Source organism: Gymnogyps californianus, chromosome 21 (genome assembly GCF_018139145.2).
Source record: "Gymnogyps californianus isolate 813 chromosome 21, ASM1813914v2, whole genome shotgun sequence".
Taxonomy (NCBI): Eukaryota; Metazoa; Chordata; class Aves; order Accipitriformes; family Cathartidae; genus Gymnogyps; species Gymnogyps californianus.
The window spans coordinates 6,220,345-6,237,476 of NC_059491.1; the positions used below are offsets into that span (position 1 = coordinate 6,220,345).

Consider the following 17,132-nt stretch of genomic DNA (forward strand, 5'->3'; position numbering starts at 1 on the left):
TGTGTCTTTTCACAATACCATTTTCATTTTTTAAAAGGGGGGTGGAAAAGAACGGTGGTTAGAATAACAGTGTGATTGACAACTTCTTTTAAAATTTGAGGGAATGAAAGCACAGTCCCCTCAAATTGCACTTACCTGTTAGCAGCAACTTATGAGTCTGTGCTCAGCATGAGTGTTATAGGTATAACCATCTGACTTAGTGGATAGACTGCAAATTAGGTCTCCCATCTATGCTGTAACTCTTCCAGGTTAGGGGACAATGTAGATTCTCTGGATGTGTAAACATGGTTTCATCCTTTAGTGTGGACGAGAAGAAATTGGCCTCCATAGCCTTGAACCTTTGCAGGGCTGTAGCATGATACGCGAACAAATTTTCACTTGTTAAGCAGTTCAACAGTACCTTAAGTCGAGGCACTACCTTTCCTATTAGCCCTGGAGAAAATACAAGTGTGGAGGAGATCTGAGCTGGATTTCCAATCAGTGAAGAGGGATAAGCATTGTACTTCAGCTGGAATCACGTTACTCTGACTTCTGTAAAAACGTTTTCTTTTAGACCTATTCTTGTTTGGTGTCACGTAGATCTGCTTAGATGTAAAGCATTCTGGAAAAGCAGCTACAGACTACCTTGTCTTGGCAGCAGGATAATTCAGCCTTGCTAGCAACAAGTTCTTTTTGAGGTGGCAGGCGCATGCGTAATGCTGGAAGTCTTTGTTTTCCAGGTTTTCTGTTGAGAAGTGAGTCTGTCCCCTTCAATCATTCCTGCTCTGCCAGACGTGATTGTCTGCTGAGAAACAGGAAGAGAGTAGTGTCCGTAATACTTTCAGGACTGAGGCTGGTGGATTGGAGACAAGAAATTCATAAGGAAAGTACCCAAAGCCTTTGGCAAACTAGGCAAGATGTGATGAGAAGTATGCATGCTCCTTTGTTTATATTTCTTCTTCTTTTTCTTCAGAGCAAAGAAACATTCAGAAGAACGTGAATGTTGATCTGTATTTGGGCACTAGAAGTCAAGTAGACATTTCTCATGACTGGCTTGAGGCTGCGGCATTCAGTGTAATTCCCAGCCAGACAGCAGAACAAGGCCAGCTGTGTACCGCACCTCTGTCAGCTAGGAAGAGAGATCCCAGTCTGAGACAGACTAATCTCTCCTGCCCTTCTCAGCCGTTCCGGGACACCACCAGTTGGTTCTCCAGTTCCTGCTTCCTGCAGCAGAATAATCTCTGCTCTAGGCTGCAGCAGCACAGCACTAAGTGTGTGGCTCATAGGATTCCCCATCTTGCTTTGTTAGTGCTCCCTGCTGTGAATCCCTCTCAGAGACACTCACGCCTTGAGACATATAGTTTAGAAGGGAGAAGGAGTGAGAGTATTGACTTTCCTCAACAACACCATCAGAAAGCAAAGGCAGCTGGCAGCTGCTCCATACACACTGCTCGCTATCGCTATTTAGAAAGTAGGAACGAGAATAGTGACTATCCAGTGGAAAAACAACAGCATCAGCCTCCTGCTGCGTCTTGTATGGATCCTGTGAATCCTTCGCTGGTCAATGCATGTTTGTCATCTCGTACTGTAGATTCCCCTCTTAGGCATGAATTAGTGGTGTGTCCCTCTTCAAGGAGCTCAAGTGAAAGTGTGAACGCTTGTCGTAGTTCAGCCCTGACCTTGGGGGATCTTGACCCATCTGGTTTGGAGTCCCTTCAGTCTCTTTTGCAGTCCTCACAGATTTCTGCTAGTTTGTACTGTTCAATCCAGAGGCTTAAGCAAGAAACTGCTTTGATGGGTATACGGGGCTCCCTCCCTCTGGAGCCCAAGTCTTCTGCAGTCAGTGGCAGTTTGTACTTTGCTCCTGATGATTCACCTCCTAGTATCCTGAGCGCAGGAGAACAGCTAGCTGGAGTAAAGACCAGTGCTGCTCAGGCAAGACTGAAATGGGGTGTCCCATTTGCTAAAGACTGGAGCCTTGCTGCAGTGACAAGGGACTTCAGTTGTGCAGAACCTCTCTCTGTCTCTCACAGATACGGACACATTGACTCAAAAACATGGAGAACCAAAATTTCAGCTGACATCCAGCCAGAAACCCTCTCTTCTGGGGTGGGCTCTGGCGGGCTAGTGGATACAGAAGCAGATTTCTCCTACAATTGCTCCCCTTATTTCAGATGCCAGTCCCAGGCAAAGCCAACTCTGGAAACTGGTAGTCTTTATGTTCACAGAAAAAGTCATTCCCCTGAAAAGGCTCTTAAAGGAGAAGAGACATCTCTTGGGGCATCCCTGTGTGCTGTATCTTGGAAGAAAGACCTTCCAGCCAGTCTGTATCCAGAGGGTCTGCAGGTGTCACTAGAGACAGATTTGGGGGCGGCTCAGATGAACGTTGGTGTAGCCATGTATGGGACTCCAAGGGAAGTGCGTGTGAGAGTCGCTTCTCCTCCTGGAGATAAAGGGTTTAGACCAGTCCAGCAGCTTAGTATTAAATCTGTAGAAGTCAACAACTCTGAACCTCATGTTAAGTCCAGCAAAGAGTCAGAAGAGGTGTGTGACTCTAGGTCAGGAGCGGCCAGAAGAGTGGCTGTGGTGGGAAGCAGCCAGTCCAGCCCTTTCGGTATTCAGGTTGTAGAAGGCTTTGGTGAATATTCTGACATAGATTGTGTGAATGTGAGCAGAGAAGGAAGGAGAAACAAATACTCCTACCAAAGCAGCTGGAGGAATTGGGAAGCTGACGCCAATGTCGACCAGCCTGAAGAACCTTCTGTGGAGAGGAGTGCCAAAGAACCACAGTGCTGTGAAGAAGGGAGCCAGACACAGGAAACTGTGTCCAGAGAGGTGAGGGTGTGCTCACTGTGTAGCATCCCTGTTCACAGATATTACTTGTGCTTGTTTCTACTTCATGCTACAGGTGCAGAGTTGAGGTACAACAGTGATGGGGATGCTTGTCCTATAATTTTTTCTGGCACTGAATGGCCAGATTATCCTCTTATGGTCCTGCTCCATCCCAACATACGGATCTTTCCGTCTCGCATGCTTCGTCCTAAAGACCAGCTTGTTAACTTGGTTGTCCTTGGGAATGTGAACACCTGTTTATATTCTCCGAATCTGCATGCAGAGGGAAAGCATTAAACTGGTTTTTACTCTGTGCATAGTTGCAGGGCCCTGAGATTTCAGTTTTGTTGTGCTTTTCCATGTCTGAAGTATGTAAGAGTATTCACAGAACAACGGTGGGGGCAGTGTCAAAGGCATCTGACATAATACGCTACCCGGAGGCAGCACTGTTCTGGTCTCCGTCCAAAATGACTTGCCGTGCTAGGCACAGATAAATTCTTCAACAGAGTAGAGTAGTGTGAATAATCATCTGAGTTACTGTCTTTTGTCTGTTTGCAGGTCTTGGAGAACAGCTGCTGGTCATTGAAGGTGAATGAGCAAAGGTAAAAGACTCTCTGTTTATGTGTGAGTGTGCTGGTAGTTAACAGGGCAGGAATACTGCTGGAAAGTGGCTAAGGAGCCATGTTCCTGGGAATGTTTGGTTTTAGGACTTAACCTACGTTATTCTGCTGTGGTTGGCTCAGGGGCTGCATCCGTTTCTTTTCAAAGGGTTGCCATCTAGAATGGAGCATGCTGTAAAAAATAATTTCTGTATCTTTTAAATTCTAGCTTCTAAATTCAACCTTGGTTGTTGCTAGCAATGAAAAAGCATTGGTACCATATATGCTACTTTTCAGTGCAGCAAATTCCGGCATGCTCACTGCATAGTTAGCAAAGATCCAAGAACTGGGCTTATCCATGAGATGGGATTCAAATTTGTGACCTGTGGATGAGATGTGTGTGAGTTTCCTAAATTGGTTGCAACAGTGAAACCTTAATTTGCTGTGAGGCTGCAGGTTTTTCACTCTTCAGAGAGAATGATTTGAAACACCTCTTTTCAGCTTGATGGCTGAACTCTGATTGCCACCTCCTGGCTGTGTTTAACTTTCCTTTTTGTTAACTGGAGCTCACTTTTTGTTTTTTCTCTTTAAGTTTCCAGCACTTGTGTGACAGACAAATGCTAACTAGGTGTTTCCAAGCCTGGAGGGGACACATCCTCTGGAAAAGGGCTGCAGCCAGGCAGCTTTACAGACATCAACTGCTTCGGAAGGTCCTTGGTGCTTTGCAGTGGGCTGTGCACCAGAGGAGGATGCAGCTGGAGGTAGCCCAGCAGAGACATGCCTCGGCTCTGCTAGCTGTCAGCTTCTGCAGGGTGAGGATGGGCTAGGGACAGTAGAAGTGGTGCCATGAGTTTTCTGTTGTGCAATCAGAGAAGGCAGAAATCCTATTTGGACAGGGAGGAGGAAGGGGTACCCTGTGTGAAATTCAGTGATGTGGACCCTGATACTCTGCCTGCAGTTTGTTCTAATCATGTGGTTTCTCCTTCAGTGGAGGGAAGCTGTGGCAAAACGGAGCAAGAAGCAAGCTCTGCAGCCTGAGCCATATTCTTATACCCAGAGTTCATCAGTGGGGTTTTTTGGAGTAGGAAGATTAGCAACTATGACAACCTCAGCTCAGCACCAGCTTACAGTAGGATACTCAAAGGAAGCTGAGCAGGCTTGTAGGTAAGCTGAGAGCATTCTCTTTGTGTTATCTTGGACAAGTGGAGGTTTACAAACACAGGGAGAAATTTTTCTCAACTGGTGGGAAACTTGTTTCCAGGTCCTTGGATGTATTGCTGCAGATAAGCACTGCAAGAATTAGTAACTTAGTTTTAAGAACTAGACAATCCTATTCCAGAGCTTCTGTGCACTAGTGTTTTCAGTCTGATTTGAGTGTCTGACAGAAATACTCCTGTACTATTTCTTGAGTTCAGCTATCACCTGCATATGTGATACAGGTATAAATGAGATTGGAGTGAGGCAATACTACAGCCTCCAGCAGGACAGTAGAAGTGTCAAAAGAAAAACCTTTTGTTGTGCCTTCTGATTTTGAAGGCAGAAGAACAAGTCCAGACAAAAAGAGAGAGCTACCTAGGGAGAAGGAAGGCTCTGGATTCTGTTCTCTGAGTGCCGCTTTGGACAGATGCGTGTTAAAGCATGCTTGTGACTCTTTCAGGGTGGAGAGAGGACTGTGGACACAGCTTCATCGTAGGCAGAGAGGAGATGAGTTCTGCTGGAGAGTTCAAGCAATCAGAGATATGAGACGGCTAGCTGGTAAGCACATGTTCCATAGCCTTGGAACAGCTTGGAGGTAATCAGTGTTTCACCATGTTTCTTGGTTTGTGTCTAGTTGTTGCTTTGACCAGACTCTTTCAGAACCTGATCCTGCAAATAGCTGGGCCGGTATCTGTGATGGTGGAGGGTGGCCCACTCACTGTGTCATACACCTTTTGCCTTGTTCCTTGTATTAATTCAGCTGCAGCAGATGCTGTTGCTCCAGCAATGTGAGCTGTCTCCCTTAAGTGCCCTTTCTCAGACAGCTGGAATTCACCCAGAGGATGTTTGCTGTGTGACACTAAGTTGTTTGAAGTTCTTCTAAGTTATTTTTTCTTCCTGTCAATCTCTTCCTGCCCTGCAACACAGCAGCTTTCAGACTGTGGCGCCTGCAGAAGGAGCTGCTGAGCAAAGAGGAAGCCAGGCTTTTGGAAGCCCGTGCTCTGCTGGAAAAGAAGCAGCTACAAAACATTTTCTGGGTGTGGCGTTCCCGATGCTTGGAAATGGAACAGATTTTAGCACTGAGAACTCGGATCCAAAGAAACTTGGTCTCCCGGTAAGTTGATGAGGTCTATTTTTCATGTGAAAAGTCTGTTCACTGTGAAAGTCCAAGGAATGACAGAGCTAACCCAGACAGTGATGTGTTGTTCCATCTTAATGCCATCTATTCTTTTGTTTTAGGAGTTAATAAAGATGAAAGTAGGAATAGAAAAATGAAAAGGAACTACTGTGGCCAGAGACGTTACGACTTGCCTCCTGTGCGCTGCCAAAGCTTTTTGGTCCTGACCTTTGATGTTCTGAAAGACCAAACCCGAGAGCACCCACTGTGCCGCTGTGCTCTAAGCATGACAGTGGTTTTTTAATGAAATAAACAAATAGAAGCTCAGAAGATGACAGCGTCTGTCTGTCTTTCCTGAACTAAACCCAGTCTCAGGAGGAGACACAAGCTTGTACACCTGGTTTTCCATGTAGTTTTATTTTCCTTTGGTATTCTCAGGTGCTTCAGTGCATGGAAGGAGACTGTTGAGCAGAAGGCACGTTACAGGTGCAACCTGGCCCGTCTCAGAGCAGTATCACTGAGGAAATACTTCCAGCAGTGGGTTCAGATGCTGCAGGTCAGAGAAGGTGATAAGCAGGCAATGGTGAACTACTTCCTCCTACGATGGAGGCAGCGTTATGGTGAGCAGCTTGGGGTCTGTGCAGAATCTAAGATTTGGAGGTGCTTAAGCTCCTTCCTCCTCTTCTTGTATGGTGAAAAACAGCTGAAAACAGCCTGATAACAGAGAGGCTCAGGTGATACAGGGTATTAACAAATCAGAGTGCGCAGAGGACTAGTTGTTCTGGACGTGTCAGTGAAGCTACAGGGAGATTTGTTGCTCTGCTTCATAAACCTAGCAGAAAGTCTTAAACCTTGCTGAAAAGAAGCAGTTTGAGGGCTGGGCTGGGCTGAGTTTCTTAGGAATGCCTTCTGACAAACGTTGTCTCTTGTCACTCTCTGTAACTGGTTAAGGACCAGTTATAAGCTCAGTAACTGACAAGACTGCGACAAAGAGGCATGAAGAACAGCCATTGTGGACTGTAGAGAGACGGTTTCCGGAGAAAACAGGCTACTCTTTTGATGACTTCTGCCAAAAGGTGACGCTCCAGAGAGTGTACCTGCTGTGGAAAGCAAGGCTGTGCGAGCATCACAGAGCTGAGTGAGTGAAGAAGAGCCAGTTCCTGGAGCCCTGCCCTCATTGGTAGTGTCCACTTGACTTGCTGGTCCTTCTGGAAGAACCCCTTTTACCATCTATCATCCATTGTGTCTGTACTAGTGTCCCCCTCTGGTATCCCTTTTCAGTCACTTTTCTGTCTCAATATCTTCTGTCTCAGTTCTTTCTCTCAGACTTTGGAGCAGTGTAGACTCAGAAAAGCTCTGAAATTATGGTACCAAAAGTGTCTCGTGCTGAAGACAATTGAACAAAGTCCTAAGCACTCGCACAGGACTGTCTATGAAGAACCTCTTGCCATGCTGTTTTCTGAGGACCTCTCAACATCTTCCGGATTTGACAGCAGTGCTCCAGCTACTCTGGCCTCTCAAAGCTCACTGGAAAAGGTAAGGAGGTCTTGATACATCCAGACTGCTCTGGGGTATTAAATTGCTGGGATTTTTCAGGGGAAAATTTCTGCTTCAACGTGATATTGTCACCAGCAAACTGTGCTTAGTATTTAGGCCTGAAGAGCGCTGAGCCTGTAGGGTCCTGGAGTTTAAATGTAATCAGAAATCGTAAAGTCACTTCTCTCTGTGTCCTTCCTGGTTCATCATTTAGTGATATGGGGAGGTGCTGAGCTAGTGAGGTTCTCTTGTGCACTTGCTGCTGTTTGTGGCTGCAAGGTGGAAGGGGTGAGGTACAAAGAGCCTCATCACTGGGAAAGTGCATATGCCTGTTTCCCCTTTTCTCAGCGCAGAAATAACTGTATAACTATTCAGTATAGAAATAACTTTGCCATCACTTACATGTTTGCACTCCAGAGCTGTGCTTGCAAGCCTGCCGTTCCTTCGGATGCATCCTGGGTTTCCCTGAATGCTTGCCAAAAAGAGGAGTAAATGGCATGATCAGAACTGTTAGCTGAGTGATTCCACTGTGAGGACACTTACCTCACAGCATGTTCTTCCCTCTATACCTGCAGGAATGCAGTTTTAGTGACAGCAGCCAGCAGAGCTTCTCCTCCATTCTGACTGCTGAGGATGTCACACACATGCCATATTACAGTTCTTTCCTGCAACTACACCAATGCGCAGAGCTGCCAGCTGAGCTGGGTGGGGAGCTGTACTTGCAGGCCTCCTTTCCTCCACAGAGTACTGGATCTGGGTGAGTTGGAGACTGGTTCCTTGGGATGCTGGTAGCAGTGGCCCCTTGTTTGGTCTGGCTGAATTCCTTCCTTCTGGATAGTCCCTCATGTCACCTCACACCATCCTTCCAGATACTTTATCCTCTTTTTTCTTTCCCTTTTCCCCTAACACTTTTGTCTTGCAGAAGAAATTGGTTTGTGGGAGGTCAGTTCCAGTCTTTGGCACTGCAGAGTCCAGACAATAATGTCCAGCCTCTCACCAGTTACTCTACATGGGAAGAGGTAAGGCTGAAAAGTGGTGCGATGCATGTAAATGTACAAGTGTTTTCTGCATAGCTCAATTTAGCGAAGAGCCTTTGGGTTTCAATATCAGCATATGGAAGGTCTCGCTGCTGTTCTGTCTTTGTTCTTCTCTCTCAGACAGAAATTTTGGGAGATTGAGGCATTTCTCAAGGTAACTCTTCCCTGCTATTTGCCAGCTGAGTTGGAAATTGGCCGGGTGTCAAGGATTTAAAAGGGATGTGTTAGACCCTCATGTCTGGGTGTTCATATGGGGGGGGTGGGGTGTGGGGGGGTTAGCAACAGGGAGCTGGGCAATCATAGAAGTCACAGTGGCAAGGAGAAGGGCTGAGCTGCATGGAGTAACTGTGTTACAGCAGCAGTTCAAGGCCCTTTTTTGCTTTTCTGGATTACAGGACTGCAGTTCTGACAAGGAGGTGAAGAGTTGCTGGCACCAAGCAGAGAAACACTGCCTGCAGAGGTACTTCATTGTCTGGTCAGCTCGGACTCAGCAACTTGTAAAGGCCCAGCAGTACTGCAGGCTCATTCAGCTGTCTCGGTAGTTATTGTGATTTCCAGAAGTTTCCTAAAGCTGTCTGTTTTGAGAGCTCTACACTTCCTTTTTAAAAAAAAAATTCTTTCTCTAGCTATCTTTTTCTGTCTTCAGTGGGAGTTTTGCAGCCCATTATTTTGTTGGTTTTTTTCCTGCTTCAAAATTATTATATCTGAACACAATCATTTCTGGTTTGATGGGATGCCTCACAAATTAGAGCAAGCCCAGCGCTGCTGCTGATAAGCCCTGGTAACTTCCTATCCACTGAACTGGCCTTGCTCTCTACTCATTTGGAAGTTGAAGAGCACAACAGGCTTGGCACAGCTAGGACAGAACACCTTACTCCCAACAGCTTGCCCTGTCCATCGTTTCCCCTGACATTTAATGTGGAAAGGATGTTAACAGATCAGATGTATTTCCTAAGCTCTGTCTTGTGTATGTTTATTGTTAAAGTTTCACTTAAAAGGGTGTGAATCTGTGTGAGTTGTTCTCAGTTCTACAGTTGGTGCAACGACCTTTGTCTTTCTCAGAGCCTTTCTCAGCTGGTACCACTGGGTCATGGAAAATAAGAACCGAAATGCAACAGCAGCCCTAAAACATCGAGTTCATTGCTGCCAGATGGCTTTCAGCCTGTGGAAGAAGAGACTGGCCCAGAAAGTGGAAGCCGACCAGAGATTCAGGTGTCACATTCACCAGATGACTGGTGATGCTCTGTGGCGTTGGCATTCCTGCTGGCAAAGTGAGTTACCGCATCCTACAGCAGCACTTGTGTCTGTAGGAGAGGGATGCTGTGGGAATGGTTGGGATGGAGAAAGTCCCACTTCTGGTTGTAACTGTGCACTGCTCCTCTGGAATGGCAGATACTAGTCCAGGGGTCAGTAAGTGCCTGTGTCACTGCCTTCGTGTGGTTTCAAGTGGGGCACGTGCCCTGCTGTTTTGTAGTGCTTTGTGCTAGGGGAGATGCTCCTTTGGCAGCTGATTGGAAAAGGGGTGGATCTCGCCTTACCTGCGCTACCAAAGGAGTGTTCAAGCAGTGCATTTTAGCAGCTGGGGAGTTAATGGAGTTCAGATGCCACATTCCGAGCTTGAACATGTTTCCTCAGACCCAACAGTCAGGCTTTGCTTCAGTGGGAGCAGGGTGTATCTTTTGGGGCTGCTTAACAGTCCTGATCCTGTCCCTCAAGGGATTCCATGTGCTTTAAGTGCTAAGTACTTACACTGTGCCAGGGAAGGAACACTCCCAATTTTTGATGGAAAACTGCCTTGCAGATGAGAGTAGAAGTGATCTGTGATCCTTTGCTTGGGGAAGGGCAGGGGAAAAAAAAAAGCCTGACTGCCTTGCAGACAAAAAACTACAAGGTGAGTTGAAAAGTCTCTTCAGCTGCTAAAGAGAGGACAGGAAATCTCAGAAAGTCTGGTCCCATTTGGTATTTGCAGCAGATGTATTCTTTGCTCTTGTCTGGACTCTGTGATGGGACAAAAAAACGTTGGGCTCAGCTCAGCAAGCTCTTGTGTTCTCTCACAGGGAAGCGTGCTGTGAGAGAGCTGCAGCAGCGATGGGTTCAACACAGCTGCCAGGAGAAGAAGAGGATGGTCCTGCAGACGTGGTATTGCCAAACAAGGAAGCAGAAATATGCTGCTTTATTCTGGGAACGTCTTCTCCTGCACAGGTTTGTTTCCTGCCCTCAAAGCATTTCTGAGGGAAGCTTTGAGTGAAGAGCAATTTATGTAGCAGAGAATCCAGTGTATTCAGACCCAGCTTGAGTTTGAAAGTACAGATAACTTGTGTGTAAATGAAGCTTCTGTAGGAGTGCTTCCCTGAGGGTGTTCCTACATTAAGGGGTCTGTTCACACACTCCCCATCTCGTTAGTCTCATTCAAAACTTCTTTTCTTTCCAGAACTTCTGTTCAGTCTTAGTTATGCAGTGTGGTATTTGTAAACTAAGCAAGGGAGATGCAAACAAATTTGTGTAGTTTAAAAAAAGTGAAAGTCTCATTTCCACTGGAATTATTCAGTATTTGCCAAAAGGAATACTGGGCAGAGGTCTTACAGAGATCTGATGTTTACAGACATGAATCTTTTAGATTCTGGACACAGCGTGTTGATTTTAATCTAAACTAATGTCAAAAATTGAGTTCAATATATTCCTGCAGAAAAGCAATATTCAGTAAGGCCTATGAAGAGAGAACCATGATACTCAATTCATCTCGGTGTTAGTTACAATATAGGTGAAGCTGTAGTATGTTTTGGAGTCTTATGTTATGGTGCCGATCTTGAAAACACAAGAATTTAATCGGAAGAGCAAGGTGTCTGCTGCCAATCATTAACAACTTCTTTTCTCTCTTAGCTGTTGTTTAGTAGCTTTCTCATTGAAATCTGTATTGTTTGTGGTTTATGTTCTGTGAGGCTACTGTCTGCCTGAAACACAGCAAAGTGTCCAGCTGTAGTGAACCAGGAATTGTTCAGGTGGTTCTCTTTGAGATAATTCAGGAAGATAAGAATGAATAAGATTATTTATGCCAAGGATTCATTTAAGGCATGAGAAGTGCAGGTTTGGCCCTGGCAGATTTCCTTTTGAATTGCAGGTTCAGGCTGAGAGGAGACAAAGATCTGCAGAGGAAAGAGCAACTAAAAACCCAGTAAAACCTTAGTGGCTGTGATGCTTAGACTCTGCACTCACCCCACCCAATTGCATTTTCTTCTGCAAATCAATCTGTGTGGTGGCACCCTAGTGGGAAGCGTGTTTGAGAGAAGTCCTTAATGTTGCTCCTTCCTGTAGAGTGTGTCCCCACCATTAATCTTCCTTCTGAGTTCTCCTTTGATGAGAGAGCGCTTCTAATTTCTCACCTGGATATGGTACAGGCTGAGCCCTGTCTCTTCTGAGGGGGGCATTTTTCATGCTAGAATAACCTGCAATAGATTCTCTTGATCTTCAGAGAAGCCTGCCAGGCAGAGGATATTTACACCTCTTCCCTATGGTGCAGTGGGGTGATTTGCATAATGAAAGTCCAAGTGGAACAAGGAACCAAAAGGATAAGCCAGGAGTTAAAAGCAGATTGGCTTCTGGGGTTGCAGAGGAAGACTGGCGTCCTGTGCATCAGCCTGTGAGATATAGAGAGATTATCATGGGTGCAGATTTACAGTGCTGTTAATAGTAACTCCTGTAGACATTGATTTTTTTGGAATAAAATTGTCTCCATAAAGATTCCAGTTGTACATCCCATGTATGCAGGCCCTTAGTTTCTGGCAGCCAAGAAAAAAATTAAAACCTGAATCTTGACAACAAGCTGCTGTCTTAAATGCAGCCTGGTTCTGCAGCAAGCAGACTTAAGGAGTCTGCTGGGTTCCATACTGAAGGAGATTTTAGCAGTTTTATTCTCATCCCATAAAGAAAAAGCCTTCCTCAACCATCGTCCTAAAGGTCAGCTGCTGGCACAGAGAAAGATTGAAGACTAACTAATTTAATTCCTTTCTTTTTTTGAGGGGTCCACTATGTGTAGTGGCAAGGCAGCCTAGGAAAAGCATTTGTTTTGTAGGCAAAGGAAAAACATAGTATAACATTGCATTCAGTTTGCAGAGGCCTTTGAAGAGGAGGAAATGCTAAAATGGCCAGAAGGAAGCATACATACTCCTGGGCTTTGAGGAGTTGAAAGGTAACAGTGCTGGGAATCTGAAGTAAAATGAGGGCAAGTTTTTAGCAGAAGGACACTGTAGTTGAGGAGTCTGAACTTACACCTCCCAAGGACAAGGCACTGGAAAAATAAGTAACACGGAGAAAGATACATAAATGTTGACTGCAGAAGGAATAGTAGGAACAGCGTTTTTTCTTGTTGAATGCTCTTCTGCTTGCCTTGACCACTTACGCGTGACACTGCAGGGTGGGGTGAGAAGGTGGAATTGTTCTCTAGCCTGTTCAGTGCTGACATGGAAATGTGACTTTAGGCATCTGCCGCTTTTCTGTGCTTGTATTGTTTTTCAGGTGCCTAGTCACGTGGGCCCAGGTCACTGCTTGTAGACTGAGGCAGCACGAAGCCCTCTCTTGTTTTAAAAGGGTCAGAGAGCACCGTCTCCTAGTTGTGAGCTTTACCGAGTGGAGGGTGAAATTCTTGAGAGCTGAACAGCGGGTGCCGGGAGAGAGAAACCACAAGTGGCGGGAACCCTCTCAGGGTAAAGCCTGTCACCGCTGGCGATTGGCCTCAAGGGGACAGCAAGCCCTGCGCCTAGGATCTGTGGCTACTGTAAAACAGGTAAGAAAAGATGAAGGTCCCTATGAGACAGTTATTCTTAAATGCCTGTTCTCTCGTGAAGACCTCAGTGAGTCACTAGGCACTGAGATACAGTGACAAGGCTTTGTATAAAAACCTGGTTTGACTCATGGTGACTGCTTAGTCCCTGCCTTGAAATTCTTTAGACTGTGCACGCAACTTCATCACCATAATCTGGCACTGATAGCAGCAACCATCTGGAGCACAGCAAAAAGGAATGGGGACATTTTGACCAGAGAGACAGGACTACTCCTTCCTCTCTTCTCAAGAATGAGATGGGATAATCACTGTCCCTGCAGAGCAGAGCAAGCTGTCAGAGTTGCAGCTTTTTTAAAAGACTCACAGCTAGAAAACCACAAAGGGGTCGATTGATTTGGAAGGGCTGAGTCAGTCCTGCTGGGATCTCATCTGTGCAGTTTCCAGCCTGGGGTCTAGCACATTACTTGCAGGGATATGAACATAAGTGTATCTCTAAGGCTAGTTTGTGTGTGTGCTGTCTGTGCGCATTGTGTTTAGTCTTAGCTGCAGCTGTGTTATTTCTTTTTGCAGGCCTGCAACTACTGGACAAAAGCAGCTGCCTTTTCCCAGTGCTCACGGCAGTGCAGTACCCTGATAGGCGCTAGGAAGAGCAGGAAGATGTCTCTGTCTTGGTCCATGAGTAAGAAAATGCCCGCTCCTCTCTTCCTTTCATGGGGCCATGTGGGGAGTGTGAGTGAGGAGGGAAGGGCAGTAGTGTTTGCCAGCCAGGCGACTGGGATTCCTCTGTGGAGTAGGTGCTCATGGCAGTCAAACTCTGATTGTGGCTTGCTTCTGTGTTCAGGAGCCAAAGGACTAAGGGCCCATGACCGCTCTGATCTCTGCTTCTCTGCCTCTGAGGTTAGCTCCTGTGTGATTCCTCTTTTCTTTCCTAGAAAGCAGAAGAGGCAGAGAAAAGGGTTCAGCACCAGCTGCCCCTCTTGGGCTTTTTCCCAGTGCCATTCACCGCTGGCTGGTGATCTACAGAAACCAAAACAGGGCTGAAAGGTTGCTGCTCCCTCACCTGGTAGAGAGACCTGGTGTGGTAGGACCCTCTCCTGCACATGCAAGAATCCAGAACAAAGCAGAGGTGGACTTGGAGGAGTGGGATGAGAAGTGGCTTGGGTAAGTGGAGTGGAGGGCTCTGGGCTTCGTCTTGTTGCTGCTGTCAGGGAAGGACTCCCTTGTAGGGCTGTTGGGCTGATAAAGCTTATTTTCCCCTCTTGCCTATAGGAGGAAGTATCTGAGGTGGTGGCATCACACGGTGATACTTCACCAGTGGCAGCGTGACAGGAGACTGCGCTGTCTGGCAAGGGGATGGCATCAGTGGAAAGAAGCCAGCAGGGTGGTGGTACTGGCTCAGGTGTTGGTGAGTGTCTGGTACTGCCACCAGGGTGGCAGTGATGGGTGTTACTGGGCAAGCCTGCTCTGCTTGCAGCCTCATATACATCCTGGGAGATGAGACCTGGGGATTTAACAAGTACCAGAGTGCACCAGAAGTCCTGATTTGCTGCTGTGGCTACTTTTTCCATCTTTCTCTTTGAAATGCCAGCATGGCAGACTGGCATATCCACATATTTAGTTGTGCTTTATTCCATCTTACAGATGGGAAGCTGAGACAGGATGATTTGTATAGATTGTCTGTAGCCTGTGCAAAAAGTCCACAGCAAGTATTACAATCTTTGTCCTTATCTGTGTTCCTGATACATCCCTCTGGTGTCCACAGCCTACCAAGGGCTGTCATTTGGCTTCCCCTTCTGCTCAGGCCCTAGCCATCTATGGAACAGACCCATGTTCTGTCTGGCTTCCTTGGCATTAGCTGTGTAAGATGTGCTCTGACCTGCCTGCCCGTGGGACAAGATGACGCACATATAGCGAGCGCATCCATAGTCACTGAGGAGCTGTGCCAGAGCACTGATGGAGCACTGTCCTTTCCCCAGGGTACTGTGACTTAATTAGCCACAATATTTGCAGGAGACAGTAGTTCAGCAAGAGCTTTGTTAGTAGTCAGCTTTGTTTGTTACCAATGCAAAGTCATTCAAGAGGGACCCAGCCGAGCAGCTGGAAGCAAGGTGGGACAAGAGGGAAGTGAGGTAGTTGCCTGCCAGAGCCCAATTAATCTGTGCACTGCCTCTTTTTCCTGGCAGGACCAGCAGCGGCTGATAGAAAAGGCCTGGAGGGTATGGAGACGACGACATTTGCAAAGCTGTGTGGTGCAGAATTTTTTGGAGGAGGAAGCCAGGAGCCTGCTATCTCAGGTAAGCATTTATGACTGCTTTAATTCCGTGGACATCAGTGGACCAAAAAGCACCCCAAAGGGACAACTAGTGTTCCCTGTATCTCTCTCCCTGCACAAAGCACTTGTTTAGGGAGAAGCTGAATACATTAAGGAATGGGACTTGCCTATAACAAAGGGAAATAGCTTCCAGCTTTATATGGGGTCATCTTTGGGTGTTTTTCAAAGCTTTGTGTCAGCAGTCAGTTTCCCTGATGTGTGCCCCCTTCCCCACTGTCACCAGAGATGTTAATCCACTAATCCCCTGCCTCTCAAGAGCCCACTCAGGAAAGATACAGGCTCCACATTGGTGCAGGAGGACTGTGCTGACTTGCACCCAGGGGCAGGCAAATTGCTATAAATTTGACTGAGCAGGCAAAGCCTTAGAGCGCAAATAGCCAGTTTGCTCCTCTGCCTGCCTCCCAAAGATCCATGCAGGATTAGGTCGTCCTTTAACGAGATGAGAGCAAATACTGAAATTAGAGGGCAGAGGGGGCATTGGTCTTTCTTTTCTCACATTGATTTGTACTCTGCACTTCACTTAGTGGCTACAGGAACATAGGGGAGACAGGGAAGGGCTCTGAGTGAATGGTGAGGCAGTTGGCATTAGCCATTGCTAGATGAAAAGCTGTGTTTACAGGTACTGTGAGGGTGGCTGCAATCCCTCAAGGGTAACCTGAGTATTTGATTTGTCCACTTTACTATTTAAGGCCTTTGGAAGGTGGCGCCAGCTAACAGCATTCCAGCTCAAGGACAAAGGACGCTGCTGAATGGTGAGGGCCTGCCTGCAGCTGCTGCTCATTTCAGGACATGTGGAGGATACAGCTGGCTGTCACAACAAAGAGCTGGTCCTGTGCAATCAAGAAAGCGAATGCTCTGCTCACGTGATAAAAGCAGTGCTGCACGCCAGAAGCACGATAGCCAAAGGACAACCAGGAAGAGATGGTACCTAGTGAAAGTTCCTCTTTAAAGGACTTGTATCCTACCTCCCTAGAAGCACAACTTTGAGAAATTATTCCCTTTTGTTGTGAGGTTGCATTCCCTTCTCCTCTGGATCCTGATTTTGCTGGAGTTCTGATTAAAGGTCAAAAAAACACCTTATAGGCTCTCCCTTTACTCAGTGTTTTTTTTCCTGGACAGGAGTTTAGTGTCACGCAGGGGAGTAAGCAAATACGTCAGTCTTAAAGAGATGAGCAGGAGTCTGCCTGTGCAAACGCTACATCCTGTTGATTCCAAAGTCTGGACTGTCCTCGGTAGGTGTGAACACAGGTCTTTATTTTTAGATTTGGCTCTTCCCCTGGGGGGGATTCCCACATGGCTCCCACCTCCTCCCCCTGTCTAGGTCCATCAGCTCTTCATTAAGCCTTTCAGTGGGTGGCCAACCTTTTGACTGCTTCCTGCTGGTTCCTTTCTGTGCTGAATAGGCTAGGGATGAAGAAACCTGCTGGGAACAGCTGAGCACCAAAAGCTTTGCTGAGGCAAGACAGGCGTGTCTGACCCCCAACCTTCCCATTACTTGCTTCTGTGATTGATGCCCTGTAATTACCCTGGATATATGAGCCCAGTCTCAGACAGCTGTAATGAGAGGGTCTGAAGAATCTGGAAAAGGCTTTTCTTCCTTGCATGTTTGAAAGAGATGCTCACAGTGTGGCAGGGATCTCGAAATTCCACTGGGAACTGCCCCGAGGTCTTGTTTTCCTAGCCTGTGGTAGCTTTGCAGGATTGTTAAGTACACAAAGCAGCCTCC

General features: G+C 46.7%; 1 protein-coding gene across 1 annotated transcript; it reads left to right on the top strand.

Annotated features, from left to right (window-relative positions):
• Positions 1-2,376: 2,376 nt before the first annotated feature.
• C21H1orf167 (chromosome 21 C1orf167 homolog) lies at positions 2,377-16,486 on the top strand. The gene is made up of 20 exons (XM_050909661.1): positions 2,377-2,814; positions 3,370-3,413; positions 4,003-4,222; positions 4,399-4,574; positions 5,068-5,165; positions 5,535-5,721; positions 6,163-6,344; positions 6,676-6,862; positions 7,038-7,260; positions 7,836-8,017; positions 8,183-8,279; positions 8,693-8,835; positions 9,360-9,568; positions 10,355-10,499; positions 12,810-13,077; positions 13,645-13,753; positions 14,007-14,235; positions 14,344-14,479; positions 15,258-15,368; positions 16,096-16,486. The coding sequence occupies exons 1-20, from the start codon at positions 2,377-2,379 to the stop codon at positions 16,153-16,155; spliced, it is 3,444 nt and encodes a 1,147-aa protein (XP_050765618.1). The 3' UTR covers positions 16,156-16,486.
• The last annotated feature ends 646 nt before the right edge of the window (positions 16,487-17,132 follow it).